Genomic DNA, 26314 nt, shown 5'->3' with positions numbered 1-26314 from the left:
GAGGGTGAGGTTAATTGAAAGCAGCTGTTTTCGTCCTTTGCAGCTGGAATTAACAGTGCAGCTGCAGACAGGCCAGTTCAACAATGAACATGTACTGCTTAGGTAAATCCTGACGATACATAAAAATAATGATTGCATCAAGTCCACTCTTACAGCTGAAAATATGAATGCACTCAGAAACCTGTCTTCATATTTTACACCACATACTGTATATGCAAGTCCATCACATTTTGTGCTTGGGAAATTCTTTTCTCATGGGCTACCTCCTTTATCTGCTATCAGTGTATTGGAAATAAATTCAAACTCCCCTAAAGCTTCAAAGCCAACCAATCACAAAATTACAGCCTGCCATATAACTTACTTGCTTTGATCTTAGCTCCAGTGAATGTCTCCCACAATGGATAAAGAGTGATGAAAAATATAACTTCCAGTTTTGTTTCGACCCCCCCTTCAAAGTTCCACCAGTTGCAAGAGAGCTGTTTACATTATCAATTTGAAGAGGGTCATCTGGTTTCCCAGAAGAGAGGCAGGAGCTGCTTTGCCTCTGATCTCATGAACTCCCTTAGCTCCTTTGTGACAGCAGCTGCCTATTCTCAGGGAAGCAAGGAAGCTTGTCGGAGGAGGTTCTGGAGACCAAGCTTTCAGATGGAACTGGACTGGACTAAAACAGATGGGAGGGACAAACCTCAGCACCTCACATATATACTAAATATGTAATGTACTTGTGATTCAAAGAACCTCAAAACTTAATTTTATCAAGGCAATACTTAATTTTTCATTAAGCAGGAATTACCAGCAAATCATTATCTAACCATAAAAGGAGGAAAATTGCCACAAGCATATTTTTCCTCTGCACACTGAGCATACCTCATGTTCTAAATTTTGCTGAAGAGAACATTGCACACAGTGAACGCTCGCCTGCTATCACCTCCTCCCACATACTCTCTTACACTGAATGAGTAGGATGTGCTCTCCCCCTGTACTGCACCACCTGAATACTTCAGGGGATCTGAAGAGCGCATGCTATTGCTGTGCAGGCGAAAGGTATAAAAGGAAACGACAGCTATAGGCAGCAGGTTAACGCTTTAACCAGGTATAGCAGCAAATGCGCAATAATAACAACGTCTGCTGGGTCTGGATAGAAACTGTCTGACAAACCATTATGAAACACCAAGAGAGATATACGCCTATGTGCAGGTTTCTACTCATTCCATGTCAGCAAGGCTTTGTTGTGACATCTATAATATTTGAATTCTCTGTAAACATAGATGTTATCAATATCAAGAAAGTCCAGATGTTTTGAAAAGGAAACCATCAGGAAACTCTCCTCAGATGATTTTATTTTTGTTGGCAGCAACTGATGAGTTAAATTTAGACGTTTCTCTTCTCCCACCCACTATGCTGTTTTTGTTGTCTTTGCACAGGCTGATAAAACATTAATTTCCTGAGCTTTCTGCAATCACTAAACCACACCCACAGGACAGGCCCAGTCAAAGGGGGTACCTAATGAGGTCAGAGGTCGCAGCCATGACAAGTTGATAGAGTAAACTTAGACATGGTGGCGGTTAGAAACCTTTTTCAGTAACAACAAAGCATTAAACTGTTGTTGCATTTATATAATGCCAAGACACACACACACACACAGAGCATGAGGTGGGGGGGCTGAGAAAGTTTCTGAGACCATTACATGTGTGTTGAAACTTGTCAAGCAACATCCCTACGCTGCACTGCCATCTAGTGAGAGGTTGGCAAACACAATGACAGTAAAAGATGTCACCTCTCCTCCTGTCTCCTCCCCTCCACCCCCCCACCCTGCCACAGATGTTCACCTGCCCTCTCACTCTCTCGCGCTTTCCTTTTCGTTTTTTTTTGGACAAGCTGAACCAGCTATCTGGAAAATCAAGAAAATAAGGCACTGGGGGCAGCTGAGGCAGGGAACGTCACTCTGCGGCTGGTAGCTTAGGACTGTGAAGGTCCCTGCTTCAGCGCTTGATGGTTTTGTTGTAATAAAGCATGCCACTCACATACTTTTTGTTGTTGACATGCAGAGCAGGGAGCCATAATTGCAAACGTGTTAATTTTGGGTTATTTTGATAACTAGATTCGGTGTGATTAAGACTCTTTAATTGGATAAAAAAAAAAAAAAACACAACTAGAAATTATAAAAATAGCACAGCGTTTCTAGAAGCAGGGTTTATACAAATGTGGCATGAGCCAATTTAATTGGCATATGGAGTTGTTCAAATATATACAAAAAATCTTTTAATTTAGAGCTCATAAAAGTCAACTCTTCAACTATATCAGGCAGAGAAATTAAACAAAAATATCTTACAACTGAATCTGCAAAATAATTTTAACCTTTAAAAAAACAAACAAAAAAGAAGAAAATAACATAATTTTCTCCCCCAGTAACCTTAATTAGATCAGATTCATGATTATTTAGGCATGAACATGGCTTCAGTATGCAATGGGTTTTCTTCAGGTCACAGAGAAAAGCACTGACATGATCACAGAAATTGGCTACAACAGGACATCAGTCATCTTATGTGGGACAAGACAGGTATGTTGATGTAACAGATATGACAAAATTCAGCAGACTGTTTCGTGTCAGCCCGAGACGGCCATTATATAATCGTCTTGAATTGTCTGGAAGTACTGGGTTGATATTAAAATAAGAAGTGGTGAGCAAGACTTTTCAAAGAGCACTTAAAATTGGATCAGCTTCATTTTCTGTTGAGATGTCCATGCTAAACTCTGAATCCCAAAGAACAAAGGGTGTTAAAAAGCGAACCATTTCTGCCCCTTGAGAAGAAATCAGATTATTGAATTATTGAATGAAGTTTGATCACTGAAGATGAAATGCAACGTAATAGGCCATGAGATACTACAAAACCAAAGAGGAGTCAGATGAGCAGTTGGTAGTGGTGGCTGTGACATCTCAGAAACACTGGCATCAAACCTGAGCATCACTTCAAAACATGCGAACAATCACGCACACCTTTGAAAGGCTGACATGTGTACAGAATCACCTTAATTTAGCGGCAGAGGCATGATCGTCTGACGGCAGTGGCAGATATAGTCTGGGACAAATGAGCTGCTTCTTGTCAAGAAGAGACGCTGCATATGAGAGTTCTGGTTCCTTCTTGAACTGCTTTCATTTTTGGCAGCGACACGAGCATGCACCATCAGTGTTTGACTCTGCTGGTGCTGTTACTAATCACAGACCCCAACAGTTTATAAATAAATCAAAGCCGCTCCCTGGGGCCTGCAGGGCTATGCTCTTTGTATTCAGGAGTCTTTGCTGTGGGCCTTGCTCTTGTTTTGCTTTGGTCATTCAAGAGCCAAGTCTTTTGCTTTGGTCATTTCCACAGACAGCCCCTTTGATAAGAACACACACATAGGATGAAAATGTTGGTCAGACTCCCCTCATTTGCTGGCTGGACTCGCCTGCCTCCCCAATTCCACTCTACATCCTAGCCGGAGCTAAGTGCCTTCCTTGCCCACCACAAACGGAAAGAAAAATGGCTCTGATCAGAGAGGTAAAAGCCCCAACTGCTTTTTCACTTTACGCTGCAAGAAGGAAAGGACTGTCAGACCACATTCTGAAGTACAGGAATTGGTTGTCTGAGGCACAAAGCAATTAAGTGTTGTTGTGGCAGTGCTTAATTATAGATGCATTTCGTTCTTTATTGAAACTATCATAACTGATAGCTTAATTCTCAGCCTTCGCCTTCCATAATCTTTGCTTTCTGTTTTCTGTTGAGTGTCTTAATATTTGGAGAGAAAAAAAAAGAAAAGGGAGAAAAAGCTTTTCCCAACTATAAAGGTATTCATTACCTGCTTGTTCCAGGTAATTTGCTTAACATGAGAAAGCACTATAATATTAATATTGGAGTAGTAGAGGTCTCATTTCAGAAATGACCCAAAGTAGGCTAATGGCTATTGCACATTTAGTGTAATTTCTATCCGCCTAAATAGCCCCGTTCTTTAAACAATTATGCCTGTGTCAACCCAAACAGCACCGGTGGTCCGGAGGACGTGAGGCACTTCTCCTAACTGTAGCTTTGTGGTTTAGCCTGTTGTTGAACTCTGCAAAAAGCTCCTCATTTCATCACCCACTTCACATCAGGAGCCACCCTCATATTCCCCCTCATTTAATAGGAAGCGTTACCTTCACGATGTGTGCACACACGCACACACACACACAGTTTCATACATATATTACCCCCCGCACTGCAGTGCAGATTGCCAAAGCCAGCTAGTCTGAGGAGCCACAATATCTCCCGAGGTGACTCCAAACCTTAATTACCCCAGGAACAGAGGCATAGATGGATATCTGAGACAGCGTCTCACTGAGGGCGGCGTTGCCTAAGAATCCCTGTAAGGCAATTACTACTTGTGCAAAGAATCAAGAGGCAGGGGCAAAGAAAGGAAAGCAAACTTCATTAAAATGAAAAGCATTAAAGGTATACCCCCACCACCTCCACCACAACTGTGATCATCATTTTCTTGTCCTCCAGTTCTGCAAACCTGGCTGAAGCCCAGACTCATAGAGGCATCAGATTTTGTGGTATCAAACTGGGGGTGGGGGGGCTTTTAAGACTGCAGCTTGGCCAAAACCTGCTTGCCAACGGTTGCACCCAAAGATCCCATTCTTATCACATTATTTAAAACTAAACTGAATCCTTGACCCTGCAAACATACCATTAGGGTTTGGAATCAAGCCCCCACCTGCCCTATATTTCTAATTATGGATTGTTATAGATTAAATGCCGTAAAAATGTCGAATGGGGGAAATTCCAGATTTGGAGTACAACCAAAATGTATTTTCTGGCACAAGGAACACCTGTCCCGCTATTAACCAGTAAATTCATTCGTACATTTTAAGATATCAAGTGGAACATAACTAAGCAGCAAAGACATAACCTCGTTAGTGTAGGTATTAAGAGAGCTGATTTGAAATAAATATTTAACACGCAGAGGAAAAACTTTCTGTATTTTCTAGGTCAGTGGATAGTCTCTAAGATTGGCTTTTAAAACCTAATTATTTCTAGTAGGATAACAAGGGATCACGTCATTAAAAGTTACTCATACTGACTTTTAATGACTTAGATGATGTGGATGATCCCTTTTTTAAAGGCTGCAATACTTTGATACACCAAATGAAATAGCTGTAGCAATCCAAGATTAAAACAAAAACTTTTGTAATGTGAAACAATGTCACGAAGGAATCTAAAGTTAGGATGCAAAAAGCAGGCTCGTATTTTTTATGTCCCCAGAGTGCTTGATTATTTGTTTGATCTTTAGAGTTTTATATTAGAAATCTGTAATATCACACTGTCTTATACACAGAACGCATCTGGTCATTTAAATTCATACCTGAGAGATCAAAAACAGTTTTCAGCAAGGTTTCACTTGATAGAAAATATATTTAAGAACATATTTGTCCCCTCAACTTCCAAGTTTTAAATAAGCACGTTTCCCTGTTAAATAAGTGTTCCTGCAGAGACAATTACTGAATAAACCTCAGTGCATCTATCTTTAAATTATTTTCTCCCCAAGATCCTTGAGGAGCGTGTTCAGACTATTCAGTGCCACGTGCACGCTGGCAGCACATGCTCGCACCTGAACTTTATCCCATGGTGGCCTTTGATGTAATTATCTTTGAATGGATGAGGCGTCTCATTGTGCGAAAAGATGATGCTTCTGTAGAGGAGAGATTCAGCCCTGGGCTGCATTTAGTGGCGGGACATATACACTGTAAATGGCTTATCTAACCTTAATTTTGTGCTTTCTTTTGTTGCCCCACGTCAAACTGGCGACACTTTTCTCTGCCTGTTGCTGTGCAGGGAAAAATAACTAACTGTTCAGGAAATATCAAATATGTTGAAACCAATTTTGATTATCGATATGTCTGACGTAAAGTTAGCATGGTCGCATGCTAAAGATCTTGGCGTTAGCAGGGAGCCTATTATGCCTCTAACGTGGATCATTTTAGAGTATCAGTAAGCTATGCTAACCTTTGCTACACACAAGTAGGAAGTAAGTATAGTTGAGAAAGATGTCATGAAAATATTAATTTAAAAGGTAAAAACATGATGATGGAGGTAGATAGCCAGTCATGGTATCATTAATATTAATATGATTTATCCTGAAGGAACTGTGTGAACCAAAATTCACAGCACTCTCCTCCAAAATGAGATATCTGCCTTTTAAACAAAGCTATCAGGGCTTCTATTGGTGCTGTACAGAAAGAGCCAGGGGATACCAAAGTAATTAGGAGTTATCCTTTGAGGACCATAAATGCCCATACAAGCTTGTGCCAATCCATGTTGCAGATGTTGAACTGTATTACTGGAAATAGGATATTTATGACCTGCCTGCGGTTTCAGAACATTTCAAGGGGCTGCAAAAAATCATTAGAATTCATGGTCTGCGGGCCATAAATACCACGACCAAATTTCATGACAATCCATCCAGTAGATGTTGAGGTTTTTCAGTGGTGGTGGACAGTCAGACAGACAATGCCATCCATCGAGATATGCCTTTAGCACAGCTACACACCATGATTACTTCAGTCTTTCAGAATGGACACTAGAATGGACACTGAGAGAACTGTAGTGGATTTCTTTTGTTATTGTTGTTTTGTTTTGTTCCTTTTTCTTTTTTCCTTTTTATCTATCAACTTCATTTTTGAAACGAGGCCTTGGTCCTCCTGCTGAGTGCCTATGATCTGACCAACGAGCTCCACGGCTTTAAAGGAGGTGCTTGCAGGTCTCTGTAATCAAATTCAGTCTGAGTTGTGAATTGCTTTAAAGCTGTCTATGCAACTTTAAAGATGAAAGCCAAGAGAGAGTCATGCACTTGTTACGACGGAGAACAGGACCATCAATGCAGAATGTAGAAAACACAGTTTCATGAGTTCAAACTTTTTTTTACATTGAGAAGATTATTGAACCAAGTGTGAAACCATTCAATATCAGTATTGTGGAGGTTTCCATTATTTGCTGAGAAATCGGTGATGTAGCTGAATTGACTGTGACACCAAAGAATTGCTCTATGATAAGGATAAAGACCAGGACGTTATTACTATGGTAAGATGTATTTTTCACCAAACACAAAAGGTAAGTCAAAACCTATTGTGAATAGATTTGTCCGATGTATTATTAGTCACTGCTCAAACACCTTCCCCTTCAGGACATTAACAGTGTATTTACATACATCAGCACTTCACATATTGCATTTCAACAGCAAAATAAGATTTGCATATGGTATCATTTTTCAGCATTTTCACATATAGTGAAATCCTGTCACAGCTGAACACACTGCTGGCACTGTCGAGCTGTGTGTCCATGACTTTCATTTATTTATTATCTGTGTTGTGACAGTTCAGTCAATCTCTACAAATATGTGTAACTATTCATCCTATAGGGCAGCATGGCGGCACAATAGTTAGGGCCCCACAATAAGAAGGTCACAGGTTCTATTCCCAGCTGTGTGCAGAGTTTACGTGTCCACATTTCCTCCCATCGTCCGGAGACAAGCATGTTTAGGTTCACTGGTGACTTTGTCTGTAGGTCTGAGTGTGAGTGATTGTTGATTGTTGTCTGTCTCTGTGTGTTGGCCCTGTGATGGACTGGTGACCTGTCCAGGGTGCACCTCACCCTCGATTGGCTCCAGCACCCACCACGACCCAGAAACAGATAAGCGGTGGAGATGAATGAATGTTCACTTTACGTTTAACTCTTGAGAGTTTTCTTCTGTCTGTGTTTAACTCTACATTTAACTCTCAAGAGTTAAATGTAGAAATGTAAATGTAAATGTATTTAACTCTCAAGAGTTAAATGTAGACAGGCAGAAAAAAAAAAACAACAAAATTTTACACCAGTCAGTTTGCAAGTACACACTGTACCCTTGAACAAGGACCACAAGGCCCCCTAACATGTCCATCACACAAAGAGCTAATTCCAAGCACGTCTGTGAGAGTCCTCAGTTTAGCAAATTTGCAGTTTTTAACTGCACTGTGATTTTGTGCGTCAAAGAATTGATTCTGAAAAATTACAGTTAGTTTGTTCAAAGCACCAAATAGTTTAGAGCTAAAATATATTTCTGACTTGCTGCTATGTAACAAACCAAGTTGACTTCCTTTCCCCAGACTCAAAACTCAACATGAGTGAGCAGTGATCAATTTCTATGAACTGCATAAATGAAACCAACCTCTGCAAAACTGTCTGCTCCAACGCCCAGTTCTTTAAATAAAGCCTTGAACCTCTCGTGTTTTCCACTGACTCATTTAATTAAATTTGGGCCTATTCATGGAGGGCCATATCTTGCACTGCAACTGAACTGGATATTCATTGATTGATGTTAGTGCCCTGCTGAGGTTGACACTTTTGCTTTTCAGTGAAATATCTTGACAATTATTGATTGCGGCAAAATTTAGTGTGCAGATTCATGTTCCTTGAAGAATGAATTGTAAGTCTGATGCCCTCAAATTTCATCAAACCTTTTTCATCAGGTCAAAATATGACCTTAAAGTGCAATCCAATACTGCAGCTTGCCTGCACAACTAATGTCATGCATTGGGTGTGCTTTGAGTTTTGCGATGATTAGCAAATTTATATATTTTTACCTTTAATTAGAATTTTGAATTGATTGATTGATTCTTGATTCTTGAATTGGTCAGAAGTGTGTGTGTAGTGTGTTTTTAATTAAAAACAAACACAGATCTTCATTGTGAAAACCTGTTTTCACAGATTGGGCTTTCACTGAAACTTGCTGCTTGTGCATACTGCAGCTTGTGTGCTGTGGTAATGAATTAAACCTTGCATTTAGTTCACTTTTTATAGTGCCTGCCACTGTGCTCCCTTTATTTTAATGTGTCTAAGAAAAAGGTAAGTTGTGTCAAAAGATTCTAGGTATCTTTACACGTAACTCATTGTAATGAACGTAATAGATGGAAATGAAAGCCCCTTCGGTTCGTGAAATATAGCCCAGGGTTTGGTGCCATACCTGGTGCTCTTCATTGTCATTGTCATTATTAAAGAAGAACACGGATAAATGAAAGAATTAAGGTCATGACTCCAGTATCTTGGCTCTGATTCATGTGAGCCTGCCGTTCTGGGATTTGAACTGTAGCTCTTTGAAGACAAACCTCAATCATTTTAATGAGTTCATCATATTGCTGCTGACTGAGATGTCCCTGATGTCACTGCAGGGTCTGCACTAAATATATTCCATTGTTGTAACCATTGATTTTTGTTTCCCTCTGATACATTTGTTTTTAATGAGGTGGGTCTTTTCTTGATTCTCAGGAGCGATCAACAAATCCTCATTGGTGCTCAAGCAGTACAGGGCTCTACTGGTTAAATATGATCTTTGTTAAAGCAAAAAAGCAAATATCTTCTTACAGTGTGTTGTTCCTAATAGTTAGTGGGGTTTGTCACATGCACATGCATTTATTGTAAAAGATAGAAATTATGTTGACTGAAAGACTATTAATTTGTTTACTGAATATGTTTAGTAAGAAATTTTGTTCTTGCATTATGGAAATGTATTTTTGGTTGAAGGAAGAAATGTGGGGGTCATTTGTTGGGTGTACAAATTGGAACACTTAAACTGTTCTACACACGTAATAGAGAGGAGCAAGTTACAAAATTACTTGAGCATTTGGAGTAGGTGCACAAAATTTTAAGACACTCTCTTCTGGAAGGCACGAATGGTGTTGCTTTCAGTTGTTAACATGAGAAGTGACAGAAATAGTTGTGTCAGTAGTGAGAAAAGAGAGACAGAGATTGAAATACAAATTGTAATTTTTTTTTCTCACCCTCGTGCAGCTGGCCATTGGTGGTGTGAAGTGGGTGTTAAGGTGGGATTTTTGGTTTCTGAAAGTAACAGAGACTGAGTCCTCTGATATCAGAGAGCTTCGGGGGAAATGAGGGGTTTATGAAGTTATGATGCATGACAGCAGAGATTGATGGACTAAACTATATGGCAGTAAAATATATTATCCATCCACGTACAAGCACCTCCATGAGGCTGCGCTGTTGTGTAATGTCAGTATGCTAATATGATCACAAAGACCGTGGTGCCCTGCTGATATTTAGCACGTATTTATTCATGTTCACTACTGTAATTTGCACGTTTGCTTCCTAAAATTTGCTTGAACTAAATACAAGATGGAGTTAAGGTTGATGTGTGTGTAGACTGCATGGTGATGCTGCTGTACTGGGATTTATCCTTAGAGCAGCCTGAATATATGCACAAACTTTCCTTTCTGTAATTGGTGAGACATGGGATTAAAAACCACAATGGGTGCAGTAGTTAGATAAATCGAGTGAGATAGAGTTTATCTTGACCAAATTAGTGGACTGATAGACTATCACCAGCAGAAGCCTTCTGCTGAAAGGGATGAAACCTTAATTGGGCTGACATTATTCATTAATCCACTTTCTATACCGCTTTTCCGTCAGGGTTACAGAGGTGCTGGAGCAGTTCCAGTTATTGTGCCAGGCGAGGGGCGGGGTACACCCTGGACAGGCTGCCAGTTTATCACAGGACTCACACACAGAGACATACAACCACTGACACCTATGGGGCTCCAAAGTCACCGGTTAACCTACAGTGTATTTGCATGTCTTGGGAGTGGGAGGAAGCCGGGGCACCCAGAGGGAGCCCAGGCAGGCACAGGGAAAACCAGCTCCACACAAAGAAGCCCCAGGCCTGGGAATCAAATCCAGCATACCATCGGGCCACTGGTCAATGATGATATCATCTCATTCATAATATTCTGTGTGGTAGTTGATATACAATCCCAATATATAATCTCGATTTATAGGTAGAAACATGAAACTGATATTGTTTTGTTTTGTTTTTTTTTTTTTTGTTTTAACTTGCATGTTGGTGAAGTTTTTTCACCGTCCCAGATTTCAAAGGTTGAGGACATTTTGTTTCTTTAAAATCTCTATTATCTGTAATTGTATAGATAGTGAAGCAGAACTCACACAAATGGAAACTCACCTTGACTTGCTCTTAACAGCTGTGAATTAGCATCATGATAAGCTCGTTATTGTCCATCATGACTTACAGTGTGTGACAGCTGCTGTGAATAATAGCTTTCTGAGCAAAATTAATGGCTTATCCATTTTTAAAAGACTTTATCAAAATCGCAATGGATCCCAAATCTAACAAAGAAATGAATCAATTTGGACGACATCATAATGCAATTAAACCATCATTAGGACTGTAATTTAGAAAAATAATGAGAACATAAAGTTACTTTACTTTTAGTTGAGTTTTGCAGCATACTTGCAGATGTGCGTGCCTTCAAAGGTGACAGCGATGTTGTGTATCTTTTTTCTTCACAAAAGATTTATTTGAAATCATTGTAGAACAACCCAGACAGCACTTCTTTTTGTTGCTTAAGCACACCCATGTGAATGTCATAATTTATTCATAAAGCCTGAAAAGTGTGCCACAGAGAAGGCTCAGCCTCCTATGTCAGGCTTCAAAAAACTGGATGGTGCTCATAAAAGTTTCAGCTCCTTTCAGAATGGAGAGTTCAGACATGTTGTCCTTAATTATTTCATTTCACATTAAGTTTGAAAACACTCACTCTATATCCAAAAATGGGAATATTGCCTGGCACCACTCTGAGGGCATCCTTTTTAGACCCTTCCATCTCCATTCATAAAACATACAAGAAAGGTTGGCAAGTTTCCAATATTCTTATCAGACTGCTTTTTCTTTGAAATTTGATTTTTTTTTTTATATATATCAGATGTAAGCTCATTTATCACATACCACAAATGGAATAAATAGGCCAACTAGTATTTTCACTGCCGAGGGAAAAAGTCCAACTCTACTACAGTTAGTGCAACCTTCTTCCACAAAACTTGCAGCTAACAGGTCTCTGAAGAGTCCTGTCTGGATTCCAGATTAAATTAAAGTTCTTTGATTGAAGCACCAAATAAGAACCATATCACAAATGGAAACCAATGCACCTTGGTGACACTATTGTTTACAGTTAACGTTTACAGGAGCCTTTATATAGTTTTGGTGTTCACATATTCAAGTTCCTTGAGGTTTGCGCAAACATAATAATGCTGAAATTCATCATTAGGAAGGCTTTTCCCCAAAATGTGCAGCTTTGATACCAGCACTATTTCCAATGCTGTCACATCAAAAATGTTCTGAGAAGCCACTGAACTCTGATAGCGTCCCATGTGAGATGCTTGTACCTCATTTGTGGCATGTTTCTTATTTCAGTCTTTCACAACAAAGTATAAGGAGTGAAGCCGGATAATGATGAGGTCATGGAGTCAAATGAAGGAGTCATCATCCCAACACTGAATACTGATGAATTCCATAAATAGCAAGTGTATTGCCGTCATAGTTTGACTCCTCACACATTAATTTAAATCTACATATGGTATGTGAATACATTTCTGATGGCCTTGACAACTATCTCTTTTCTCACACCTCCAATATAACCGAGGAGTGCGTGCGCCTTTGTGAGAGCTGTTCACAAAGGCAAATCTCAGAGGAGCAGCGGTACTTGTGCTATGACAGTCAAGACTGGGACATCGAAGTCCCACACTTTTCTTCTTTACCTTTTTTTTTCCTTTCTCCTGCCTTGGCTACTGAGAATAGTCTGAGTCTTGCCAATTAGCAGTTTTCTGAAGAGGTGTTGCAACAGCCAGGGAATACAATTTACAGTTGTTAAAGCTCATCTGAAGTTGCTTGTCTTTCTCTAATAGACATAATGTTAAACTTGATAATGATCCCGAAAACTATGTATAATGAAGTGCTGTGAGGACTGATGAGATACGTGTGGATTAAAGGTGGTTTAATCTTTACACCACCTCTGTCCACGCATCGTACGCACTCACCTTGAAATTAGCCTGCTGACAGATAATGCAGACCATTCACAAATTACACCTGCCTATTATAAAGTGTTGGAGCCCTGCACAGCTCATAACCAGGAGCATCAGTGAAGTTTACTATGGGGAGATGAAGAAAAGAACAGTGGAGCTGTTGACTCCTTGAAGAGCTGTGGCTCATTTATTATCAGGCACCAGACAATGAGGAAAATGTGGATGACAAATGCAATTAAGTAATTTCACAAATTTAACAACCCTGTCTGGTGAAGTGTCTTCACAAAGAGTTTTTTTTTTTCATGATATTAAGTTTTTATTTCGATAACAAAAAGCCATCTCCCCTGCCTTATTTCTTGCTCCATGTTCCTTTTGTGTGTGCAGGTGTTAGATATACTTAAAGTACCTCTTCTATTATACATTTTGAATAGATTATAAAGGAACACCTTAAGAACAGGTTTGACGCATTAGGAACAGAGCCTGTTGCTTTCTTGTCTCAGGTTTTGGCATTAAATATGAGCAATTTGGTTACATAATCACAACAAAAGAGGTATGATGATATATAGAGACGGATGTATAGTAACAAATTGCTGTTTTGGGGGTTGAATCAGCCTCACGTTTAGTTAAAATACACGTGGGAGATTGATGTCCAAACATCAGTGAACATGTGTACTCCCCAAAACAAAGTAAGCAGCCTCTCGAGGCAGTACGCTTATATACTAGCTTATGCACTAGTTTAGTTTTAGCTAAGTCTTGTGGTGATGTGGGACTCTGAGGCTTTCTATCTCTGTTTCAAGAAGACAACCGCGCCACGTCTTTTAATAAAACATGCCAGACTTTATTATCCACTATCTGAAGCTTTTGAAATTCCTACACTTTTGTTAGCATCTGAATCAATGAGGCAGAGATGGTGAGGCTACAGTGTTTTCAATCATGTTGTCCTGAATTTGATGCAGTTTGGCAAACTGAGGTTCAATATTATTTACTTCAAATTCTTACACAGCAAAGTAATAGAAATGTGAACATCTGCCAGAAATAGCGGTGTGCTAAGTAACTCATATAATGACAACGAATGAAGTGGGTATTATTTGTGATTACCATATGAGCGCTGCCTCTCTCACTTGCACTGTGTCTAAATCTTGAAGGTGACTTCATCGTAGCTCCTGGCCTATACCGTGATCTCACCAGTGGGGTCGGAAGTGGAAAGACTCAAATGTATTGATTTCTAATGGTGTGCCTTAATCTTAAATGACAGCTCTCTGTGAGTCCCATTATCTGAAAGCTGCTCCAATGAACTCCATTGATTAATTTGTCTTTTGAAATGGCAGCTGCAGTCCAAAAAGTATATTTCTTTTATACCCATGGAGTGAGTCAATATGTGGCCTTCTATGCTATTGTCCTCAGTTTTCTCAGTCAACTTTTTCCTCCACTCATAGCTCAGTGTGCCTTAGAAATGACGTAGCCAGATAAAAGCCCGTCAATACGGTGAACACTGACATGTTCTCTATAAAAGGAAGCCTTCTCCCTTGCTGTGGGATAGATTTATTTCATTTTCTCTTCATTCAAATGCCATTCCTGACAGTTAGCTGCATGCTGCTGACTATCTCTTGCACACTGTGTATGTATATTTGAGCGTACAGTTGCAGCCTGATTTTGGTAAGGCATGGTGCAATGCAGAGCCACACGGTATATATATTACTGAGAGCTGGGAATAGCACTAAGGGGACTGACCTATATGAAAAAAGAATTTTAGACCTTCAAGATGGTAAATTAAAACCTTCATAAGTGGTGATTGACAGCACTGTTGCCTTCTGTGTTTGGGGAATCTCAGGGAAGTGTTGGCAAATGCTGAACCTGCGTCCCTGAGCTGCAGTCCAGGGTCAGTGCTGGGGGTGGCCGCCTCAGCTAGGTGTAAAATGGTCAGTAAATCACAGGCAATAGGACAAGACAGCGCTTATGTGGAGGTGTGTGCGGAGGGAGGCAGAGTATGTGTGCAGTCTTTTACATTTCAGTGTTGTTCATCCTCAGAGCGATGTCTTCACAATGCATGCGTGATCAGCCAGGAGATTATGCACATTTGGGTAGCAAGGTACTCTTTGTGTACCGGCGAATGTTTATGTTTGCGTCTATGCCAACATTTGCATGTGCCTGTGCATGTCTTTGTGTGTGAGCGCAGGTCACCCTGAAGCTGCCAGACCAGATGTGCAGAAGTCTGGGTTGTGCAGAAAGATGAGTGGCTCCCTCGCTGACTCTGCAGACTTGGAACAATGCACACAGGTCTCTCCGACTAATGAGCTCTCTATATAGTGAGCACATAGAGCCTTCCTGCCTACAGTTTCAATCAGGGCCTCCATATCTGGGGAGCAGAGCTTTTTATGCTTTTGCTGGCACCGGACCAGGAAACTTGATACAAAATGCAAATCAGCATTGAGTACCTGAGGTGGTTTCAGTTTGTTTGTGTCACAAGGTGAAGAGTGACAGCTTTTTTTTTTGCGTCAGGACAGTGAAGACTCAGTGCAGAGGCAGCTAAGCCATTTTCGCTTTAAACTTTAGATAAGATACAAATTCATCAACAGTGCATCTGTCACAAATCATTTTCTGTATTCGGCTGTATCCAAAAACGCATGAAGAAATACATTTCCAGTTAATTCAGAGGTATGCTGATATGCAGATATTATATCACATTTATGCATCACAGCACAAGTAAAAAAAAAAAAAAAAAAAAAAAAAAAAGACAAATCATCTGCTTAAGCGTTGCGAGTTCATAGCATTGGAAAGATCCGCTCCCTGATGGGCTGTTAAAATGGGCTCAAACAAATATAGGTTACAGGGGCCCAGAGATTGACACAGCCCCCCTTGAGGCAAGTGTCCAGACTTCTTACTCAGAAATGATTCTGCATTATTCATTTCACCTCTAATGTCTTTGTTTTGCAACATTAGAGAACAAGGCATGACCACTCCCTCAAATCGGAGAAGCTTAACTACCAATGAGAAGCTGGCAATAACATTAGACTGAAATTCACTCACTCGTTAAAAATCTAAAAATAGATTTATGTGTTTATTGTCAGCTGGAAATGCACAAAGAAAAAATATTATTGTAATGTCATCACGATGAGATGCACCCACAAAGAGGAAAAAAAGCCTTCTCATCATCACCGGTAGCAGCAGAATGAATCAGAGGACATGCTGAAATTGAGTCTTCGCTGTGCCTAATACGGATGTAATGAATCAGGAAATGGGGGCTTTTTAACCCAGGGTAAATATTTTTACCTGCCTTGTGATTTCCAACCTCAGGGGAGACAACAGAAAACACCATACCAAATGTTTTTGGACTGCTGGGTACCTTAAGACTTATCTGCGGTTGGTAATGATGAATTTTTTGCACAACAGGCAGTTTGGAATGCAAATATCCTCTTATGCTACCAATCATAGCCTGGTAGCAATATCATAAAATATTCATTTTCGCAGGAACCCTATTCTGTGGTGGTGCAAAATTCTCTCCCTCTGATGGAGAAGTACAAAGATAGACTTGCATACCCTACAGTGCTTCTCTGCCATATCGTGTACCTGTCAGGGAAATTACAAAGACTCGTGAGCTCGCGTCAGATTTCAAACGCCTAACCTTTCTGTCATAGGTTTGTGTTTCTCTGACAGTGCTAAATATATGAGATGCCCTCTAGTATCTTACAAGCTTACTGTTTTGATCTATGAGGTTGTGATATAAGCTTTGGTTAATAATTTATGTCTAGAAGGATGTCTCTCCAGCTACTTCATATGACTCAAAAATGACATTCCTGAAAATAAGAGGGGTCTTCTGGAGGATGAAATATTTCACTTTGTGAATTACTGATGTTGTGTGTGGGAGTTCCCACCCACTCCTTGCTCCCTTGTTATTGTGCAAAGTTAAGGGTTTTTAAGTTTGTCATGGCCTTTATACTAGTAAGGAAAGGCTGCGCTGACCTCATTAGTGGTTACTGGCTACCACATAGAGCTAGTGATCTGTGTCCCAAAGTTTCTATCTGTATGCTAAACAATAAAAATGACCTTCTCCTTCTTCTCATATATGTCTCTCCATAGCTAATTAAGCAAGGGAAAGGGGGACTAGAGGACGACTGCTTTGCAAGGAGAAATGAAGAAAAACATGTTGCTGCCAAGAAAATAGCTTCTACCAAGGGGTGTGTAAGCTCTTTAGAACAATTTGACATTTTGGGAATTAGGCTCATCTGCTTTCTTGCTGAAAGTTAAAGGAGATGATGGATGGATGGATGGATGGATCATTTTCCCGCACTCATGGCTGTACAGCAAATGTGTAGATGGTCGCGTACCATAAGATATTACCACAGTTTAGCATAAAGTCTGGAAGAAAGACAAACAGTTTAGTAGCATATCTCAGCTTTGCCAAGTACTAACTCCAAAACTCATGATATAATGTTAATTTATTTGATATATTCTTCGGGCTGATATTTTCCTTATATTTTAATATCTATTTCACCATTACGTGTTATTAACAGCTATTGCCTTGCAGTTCCTACAAATTTTCTGCACTAATGCAGCAGATTTTACTGCTAAGGTGCATAAAAGACTTGTTGAAAACGCCACATTTGAGAGTGCAAGACTAACTGTTTGTAATCATCAAGTAAGCAGTTTTTGGTTGTTCCTTCAGGTAACCAGGTTTTTAGCTGTGAAATCGAAACCTTTTGGAGAGCAGTAATGAGACAGCAGAGCAAACACGCAGTCACCCAGCACTGCGCTTCTTACAGCCAACAGAGGGGGCGTACTGCCGGTTACGTGTTGGTTTGGTTATGGCTAGCTGATATTCACCATTTGGAATACTGCCACATATAATCCAGTGAATACTAACAACCAAATCAACAGATAACCACTTTAGAGGTGGGGAGTCTGCATGATTCACCCCCCCTCCCCCGCTGATACACCTAAATTAATTATATTTGTCACTTCTAAAATGAACTGAAAGGGTGAATGTGGAGAGTCAAACTGACCCAGTGTGGTGCACGTTAATATTCATAAGCTTTGAGGCATTAATGTGATTATGCGTGTTTCATTAGTGAGCAGGTTCAAAGAGGACTCAGTCCCCCTAATTGTATGTTTTGTTCTCTTTGTAAAAGCAACAAAATTATTTGCAAATGTACATTGGTGAGTCATGGCCAAGCAGAAGGGCTTTCACAGTTTGGCAAGTGAAACATAACCACTAGGCTAAGGGTACACAGCAGGGTTTCCCTCTGTCTCACTCAAATCGCCTTCAGGACATGAGTAGTATTGATCCTCTTGTCTAAGTCTCTGCAAGAGAGCAAATATTCAGGACTATTTGTTGTAACGGATTTATAGACAAATAGACAGTAAGTATTACAGATCACTGGGTTTTGTGGCTCTTTGTAAATCGAGGAAAAGTTCGAATGGAAACATCCATAATTGATAATTACAAGTCTGTGCTTCATGCAGCTGGAAGCTCGACGCTTGTTAGGAGTTGTTATAACCCCGACTGTGCAGAAGTGTTTGTCCAACTACGGCACTAGCTAGACACATATATTCTAAATTGAAGAACTGCCAACTAAAGCCTGACTTTTGCTGTATTCTTTGATGCAAAGTCATCACTTACATCATTACAGCTGAAGGTTAATTCCAATAATTGTCAAATGGCATGTGAATGTACCCACATGAATGTTTTCCTATTGTTATGAGCTAATTGTGGTTTGTCACTTTTTTCCGATGTGATTATTGTACAGATTGATGGATTCAAACAATCAGGCCAGATTACCAACAGCACACTCCCCGTTTCCGACCCCCTCTGACACTGACAGGGGAGACGGCTGCATGTAACAATATATCTATCTATCTAAGACACCATCCCCGGGAAGTTGCCCATGTCTGCTATATCTAAATCTGCCATTGCTTTAAAGCTTCAGTGCTTAAAATGTTCCACTTGTCCACTTATAATATGTATTTGTGTGGCTGTTACAATTCAAACACGTCTTTCTCCATCTGTAAACAGTAATAAGTGAGCGGGTCAAAAGAAAAGACAACACTTTAATGAGAAAATCTTCTGCTGGCTGCTCAGGTTTGTGTCACTTCCACGCAGCCTTAAGTGGGTGTGAAGGACTGCTAAGAGCTTAACTCCAAGCTGCTTTTAGAAAACTTCAGGCCCACTATGTCAACATCTCAATATTTCTCTCAGATATGAATGTTTACAGCCAGGAGTTCTTCAACTACCCGATCAGGTTTATCTTTCTTCCTGCACTTTCAGGATTTCCTCTGATCACCTGATGACATCTCTGAGGGATCATATTTGTTAATCTAATATACGGATGGATCACCTCACCATCATTTCCCAAGGTGTTAATTTTTTATGAAGAGCAATAATACATGGGGCCATTATCTGTGAACTTGTGTGGCTTTGGTGCTCTAAAATGAACTTTACCTCAACTCTAGGAAGCAGCTCTTCACAATGACTTGCTTTTATCTGAGATACCAATAAGTGTTTTTGTTCATTTACATAGTGTTAATAGCTCTACGAACTGTAATGTACACCAAAGCCTTGCTGCTGTTAATTAAAGAGACTGTCTTTTTTACTTTAATGGAAATAAATTTCCATTTTCTTTATTGTTTTATTTATTATATTCAAGCCGGGTGACCATAGAAAGCATTCTTCTTCTTCTTCTTATCTAGGAAGCAGTAAGAGATTTAATTGGTTAATAAGTTTATATTCTGATATTCAAAATTTAATAAGAGAAGCACTTTTTTGTTTCACTCAAGAGCACTTTGTTTTACCTACCAAGCTTTAAATACTGCTTCCTCTGCAGTTGGTCTTGCAAAAAGCACATTTTCATCCAAGGTCTATGATAAAATAATCTATTATGTTTTGTCAGACCACACTAAGGCAAGACGGTGGCTGTATTCCCCACTGGCCCTTATTTATTTGATTTAGTCTTGGCAGTCATACACAGAGACGACAACCGTCACAACGAGTAGAATACTGTACAACTCATTGAGTTTGCCATGATGCTGTGAATCATGAACACTTAACGAACCATTGTCTTATATTTGCCTATTTGTTTGTCTGTTTGTTTTTATTAAGTGCTTTTTAGGGCTTGCATGACTGCTAATATTTCTATTTTCTGCATAATCCAACATGGTACAAACTAGTGCGTGTTTTAGACATTACGTGAAAATCTTTAGCGCAATATAAATATGTATGAGCAGAAGGACCACTACAATGGTAAACAAGATTGGGAACGTTTCATCTTTAAAATAATCATGACAAAAATATGATTATCAGGGAACAGTGCGTATTGTAAACTGATTTACTTGACTTGTTTGTACTTGTAGAATAAAACCACATAGAGATACTTTAAAGTAGATAATTAATTTCAAATTAAATGACCTCAACCACTTAAGAAAGAAAGCACCAATACATAAAATTAGCTTCTATTATTTTTGCCAATGGTAAATCTTCAAGAGGCCCAGAACCATTAATGTGCTCAGACCTATCCCACAAATTTCCAGTTGAGTTAAGGTCATGCAACATCAGAGCATTTTGACTCCTTGGCAGCAGTGAAACGAAGAAAAATGTATGCCCTGTAGCTCAAGCCATTAATTTCTTAACATTTCCTCAAATTGCGTGAATAATGTGCTCTTTAAAATGTGGGTTAATGTGACTCTGTTGCTGCTGTTTCCATTCTGATGTGATTGAAGGTTATACAAAAAAATTAAAAATAAAACAATTAGGAAGATTACCATAATGGTACAGTAATGGTACGGTATGAGAGAATTATGCTTGAACTTCATTTGCTAGCACTGAGGGCCAGTGAATTAAAGACATATCTACTTTATAAAAAGATAAGCGCAAAATATATCAAAGTACAGATTGACAAATATTGTATCATAAAAAGTATACATACGTTATTTTCATGCTGAAAAGAAAGACTCTGTGGAGTTGCATTAATGACTTTGCCGTCAGGGAGCCACTTCTCCACTTCAGTGACAACAAACAGGCGACAAACCTTATATCACATCTTTGAAGAGTTACTGAAGGATTTGTGGTATCAGATGGATACACCTGCAGCATTTCACTGGGGTCAGAGCACTTAACCTGCAGCATGTATCACATTCCCTCATATCTCTCAATAATGTAATTGAAATCATTATTTGAAAAAGACGATTTTCTCTCCTGGTGCCCCAGAGGTGTGTTCAGCACTAATTGAAGTGGGTGTCTCAGGTGTCCATCATTAAAAGGGAGCTATGCTGTTAATACCGCCTCACTCGCCAAAAGTGACTTGCATGAAGTGAAACTGCATATGCTTTTTTTTTTTCAAAGGATTCAACTGTGAAAAAGGGGATAACTGTTCAAAGGCAGCTGCGTGTGGCTTTTGTCATGTACACGCGCTGCTGCCTGTACTCCGAGATGTGCTAAAAACATCCTTTTTTTTTTCTTTTTTTGGACAAATGTGTGACTAATGTCTATCATCTGTCCCTTTTCAAAGGGTTATTAGGACCAGAGTAATAAGACTTGTGAAAAAGAACAAGACATCAATGTGGAAAAGGTCTGGTTTCAAAGAGGTTCTGCAGACCTCTTTTCTTTGCCGCCATTGAATTCTATTTAATTAAACATACAAAGAATTAATCCAGCAACATGGATCACTGTTGTCTCGTTCCTTTGTGTGCTTTTCATATTGTCTGCTCGCAAGGTCCCATCATTGAAGTATGAACTCAGGGAGCACAACACAGTTTGTATTCAGTCTGTGTGACAGGCGGCAAAGCAGCAATCTTGTCTGTCGAAAGACAATAATTCCACTCAGCTGCCATGTTGTGCACACAAATGTGCAATGTGATATCAGTCCCGAAATCTGTCACCTTACAAAGCGAGATTTAAAGTCTGCGAACAACCCCCCCCGGACGTTTGTTTCTTAATACACATTTTACACCTTCCAAATTCTGCTTGTACTCTCATTCATTTTTTATTTAACCATGGGACTTCTGAACCCGCTAAACCCTTTTTTTTATTATTATTATTCAATTCAATCAGGAATTAACACAAATGCAGAAACCAGAAATCATAAATACTTTGGCACTGACGCTGTAGATTAAGGAGATTTATGGCAGTAGAGCCCCGTGAACAGCAGCCAGGCTGAAAAACCCCAAGGGAGCCTTAGACGGGACCTTGACAAGTGATGGTGGTGAGGCAGTGGAGGGGTCAGTTTACAAGCGGCATCGAAAGCAGTGGCAACAAAGACAGACAACCCAGGTAAGGTGGTTTAAATATTTTTCAGCTGGAATGATTATTGGATGATTAGAAAGGCCACACAGACTACAGACTGTGGAATCAGTAGATAGTCTTGGGGAGGGGGAGTCTCGGTGTGGTGACAAGATAAGGCTGCCTGATGGTTCTGCTCAACATATGATGGCATTTCCACAAATTCATCCTTCACCTGTCTCTTTGAAGTGAAATCAGATTTCATCCATAGTCTAAATGATTCATCGGCTACTTCACCAGTCGGTTGGAAAATTAATCTGCGACTATTTCGATGGTTCATCAATTGGTAGATTTATTTTTCAGGCCAAAATACGAAATATTAACTGTGTTGAAACTCTTCCAGTGTGACATTTATCTACTGCTCTCTAATCTATTTCACTGTAAACTGAAAGTCTTGAGGTTTTGTGATTATTCTCAGAGGAAGCAAGCACATTACAAATATGTCACTGTCATTCCTGTCATCGGATGATGGGCTTTATTCACTATTTACTGACATCCAGGCAATTAACTGTTTGACAAAGGCAATGATCAGTACATCAGTCAATTACAGTAATAACGCTTAGTTGTGTCCATCTTCAGAAAATTACTTTCATCTTAGACTTGTTACAAGAAATCGAGGCAAACCAACCAGGCGTGCGCGACCCCTTCCACATGTGCACAACCAGCCATGTCTAAACTAAGCAGACAAGCCCGACAAAAATCCATTATAATCAGTCCACAGTGTCGCTGCAGATGTGTCTCTGACAGGGTCGCAGCTAGTGAAAAATACATGTAAAAAGCTGAATAGGTGCCACACACAGACATTTGGGTACTTCCAGGCAGAGGTTTTCTGCTTTGTAATTGTTCTATTCTGCTTTAGGTTTACATTACAGTCAAGACTGGAGGTTTTTAGCCAATGTTCTCCATGATTGAAATTCTCAGTCAGCCATCAATCTGCATTATAGACTGGTTTCCCCTTGTCTGGTGGGGGCTAACTGAAACAGATTGAGACAGCTCTTGCTCACTGCATCACTAATGGCTGCCGATGAAAGACGTCTCTGTGCAGTTGACCCGTATGTGGAACAGGATCACGTCGCAGCTTGGAGCGAACACAGCTCAATATAGGCAGTCTCCTCAGCATCAGTCACCAGTCAACAGCATCCTCATCCTATTGACAAAATGTTGCCCAGGAATAGAATCTAATCACAGGGTTTGGACGGACTCTAGTGCTCCTAATGGTTTACCATTAGCCGACTGGAACGTAGCCCAAAGAATAGAGAACTATAGCAACATAGACTATTCCAGGGAGTCTGGTAATAGCTTCTCCATTATTTCCATGACACCTGCACACTCCTCTGTGCCTATACAACAGCAATCAGAGGTTGGTGATAGAGAAAATTGTAGCCTCTTCACCTTGGACTTAAGTCCCTCACATTATTTTCTTTCAGGTAACCAGGAGCCCATTAGATATTTTTTTTCACTATTAAGTAATTAGGATTATTATTACTTACAGTATATTTAGAAAATAAACTTTGCTAATGGTAAAATTCAAAAGCTGGCAAAAAAAAAAAAATAATTGTACAAAAGCAGATAAAGCTTTTTGAATGAGGTGAAGTTATACATTTTAACTGTGCATGTTTTTAGTAGTTTCACATGCACTTATAATTTTCAGGAATGGCGAGCCTGTGATGGTTGGGGGGTTGACATCTGTTCATGGGGATCCAAAAATCTCTGGCACGTCTACTGCTGACTTCCTTCCATTAATCCCAGAAAAGGGCACAAAAAAGGAGATATGCTTTGGCTCCATTCATGTGAGTTGAATGGAAAAATGTCGAAGTGAAGCCATCTCCCAGCTAGTTTGCATCCGGCTCACAACAAAGTCATTACCTGCATGCCATAATTGACAGTGAACACAGGAAATCCCGTTAATTGATTACCCAGGTCTGCACTAATGGAAAATGCAAAGCCTCATTGTATCTCCCATAAAGCCCCGTCAGGAGCATTTCCACACAAAAGCGAGTGGAGGCAAAGCCAATATCTTTAGACCCCCCCCAGAGACCCCAACATCTGACTCACCTAAAACTTAATCCCTTGCATAAATACCAATAAGATACCGGTCAATCAAATATATGTATGTGAGAGCCAGCAGGCTGATTAGAAACAGGAAAAAGACCCCTGAAGGAATAAAGGCCCGTGCAGAAATATAACTTCATCAAGAAAAGATCAAGAAAAGAATACACCCAGTTGTTTTTTTTTTTTTTTTCCTCCCCCTCCTCCAGGTTGAGAAGATGCGGGGGTATGGGCCCCTCTCCCCTCTCCCCGCTCTGGATTCAGCCTCCAGCTCCTCCTCTGATGCATCGTTTGCATCAGTAGACTTTGGAGCAGACTCGTCCGCGCTCCGCCGCCGCCGCTGCTGCTGCTGCCGCACCTCTTCACGGCGCATTAACGGACTCCGCTCCAGCAGGTGATGACAGACAGCCGCCCGGGAGCGAACAGGATGCGTCTGTAACACGGCCCGAGTCGGAATTAACGCAGAATGGAGACGCGCTTCGGTTACTGCCTTTTTCTCCTTTTCTCTGAGTGGATTTGGTTTTTGAGCCTAACTTCCATCCTGGGCGGAACGAAGGCGGAGGTCAGGTGCATTCCCTCCTGCCAGCCGCCGCCGGTCACCGCGTTTCCCCGGGAAGTCTCGGCCGCTTTTGGAGATGCACCAGAAGAATTAGGAGTTGGATTTAAGGAGGGCTCGTCCGCCGCCGGAGAGCAAAGGGACAACACTGCGGGATTAGCCGCCCCGGTAGAAAGTTGGTCCAAAGTAGAGCCGCGCAGCCGGGGAAATAAAACGAGCTGCCTGCAGAAGGACGCGTTAAACAGCCAGGAAAAACTTTCCCCGCGCAAAGCGCCTTCTCGCGCGTCTGCCCCCTTTTCCAAAAGCGTCCGAAGCAACAGCTCCTGTGGAGACGCTGAGGCTGACGTGACGGTGGACTCTGACCAGGATGCGACCAGTTGGAGGCGAGCGCGGAGGAGCGCAGAGACCTGGTCCGGATTCAGCGCCGACGGCGGGGAGGAGGCTTCGCTTTCGGACCCGGACGAATTTCAGCTCACAAGTTCGACATTTGCGCTGAGCGGCGACACGGCTCATAACCAGGCCATGGTGCACTGGTCCGGCCAGAACAGCAGCGTAAGTATCTGATGTGTTCCAGTTTTACGCACGGAGCTGTTTTGACGCAGTGTGGTCACTTTTCACTCTCATGCTCTAAATCTGATTGTGAAGGGCCGAGCTGGACTCATTACATTAGAAGCTGCTGAGTTTAGGGAGTCAGTCCTTTGTGTCTTTTTGCTGTCCCCCTTCGACACACACACACACACACACACACACACACACACACACACTTTCTCTCTCTCTGTCTCTCTCCATGCTTTTCTCTACTGATTAGCTTACCTGAAAATAAATAAATAAATACATATATACATACGTAAAAAAAAACTAAAATAATAAATCAAATGCAGAATTATATACATTTACCGTTTTTATTGAGTGTCTAATTGAATGTTATATAGTAATATCTTTTCCCTTTGTCATTCTCTCGCCCTTTTATTCACTTATTCACACACACACACACACACACACACACACACACACACACACACACACACACACAAAGGCACATGGAGTCCTTTGCCAAATCACTGGTTTTGGCAGGTGGCTACAGACCCATTTTTTGCTAATGAGATCAATAAGCCTACCTATCTTCTTCCTCGATATTTATATCTGCTTTTCACAAAAGTAGAGCAATGGGTGATGCTTCAAAAGGTTTCACATACAGCTCACTGACTGAGGCACCGTGTTCCCAAATATATAGGTTAAGATGCAGCACGCCTGAAAACTCACAGCTGCTGAAGGATGAAAGTGGTCATTATGCAGGTAGAAACCTGGAGCATGCAACTTGAAATGTTTTACAGTGGAGGTCGTAACCTGAAATGGCACCATAATACAATACAATATTTATTCTATTGACAGAGAAATAAAAAAGTTCACTGACTAGTGGAAAACTAGGAAGGTTTTAAGCGTTTTTTGTGTTAATGGGATTTCTACAATTTAGGGACAAAGAAAATATCTCTGGTCTCCAGACGTGAACTTCTAACAGCCCAGAGACCTGAAGATGTGACCCTGAAGGCACTTAAAACAACAAGG

The 26314-nt window shown here is 40.5% G+C and overlaps 1 protein-coding gene across 1 annotated transcript in view; it reads left to right on the top strand.

Moving 5' to 3' along the window:
• The first annotated feature begins 24658 nt into the window (after positions 1-24658).
• Positions 24659-26314, top strand: part of LOC115055053 (VPS10 domain-containing receptor SorCS1-like) — a 43632-nt gene continuing 41976 nt past the window's right edge. The window contains exon 1 of the mRNA XM_029520456.1: positions 24659-25300. Coding sequence (XP_029376316.1) covers positions 24659-25300 — 642 coding nt within the window. The remainder of the gene's footprint in view (positions 25301-26314) is intronic.

This window comes from Echeneis naucrates, chromosome 15 (assembly GCF_900963305.1).
Source record: "Echeneis naucrates chromosome 15, fEcheNa1.1, whole genome shotgun sequence".
Taxonomy (NCBI): domain Eukaryota; kingdom Metazoa; phylum Chordata; class Actinopteri; order Carangiformes; family Echeneidae; genus Echeneis; species Echeneis naucrates.
Note: the sequence above shows the minus strand (reverse complement) of the source record. Positions and strands in the feature narration are given on the sequence as shown.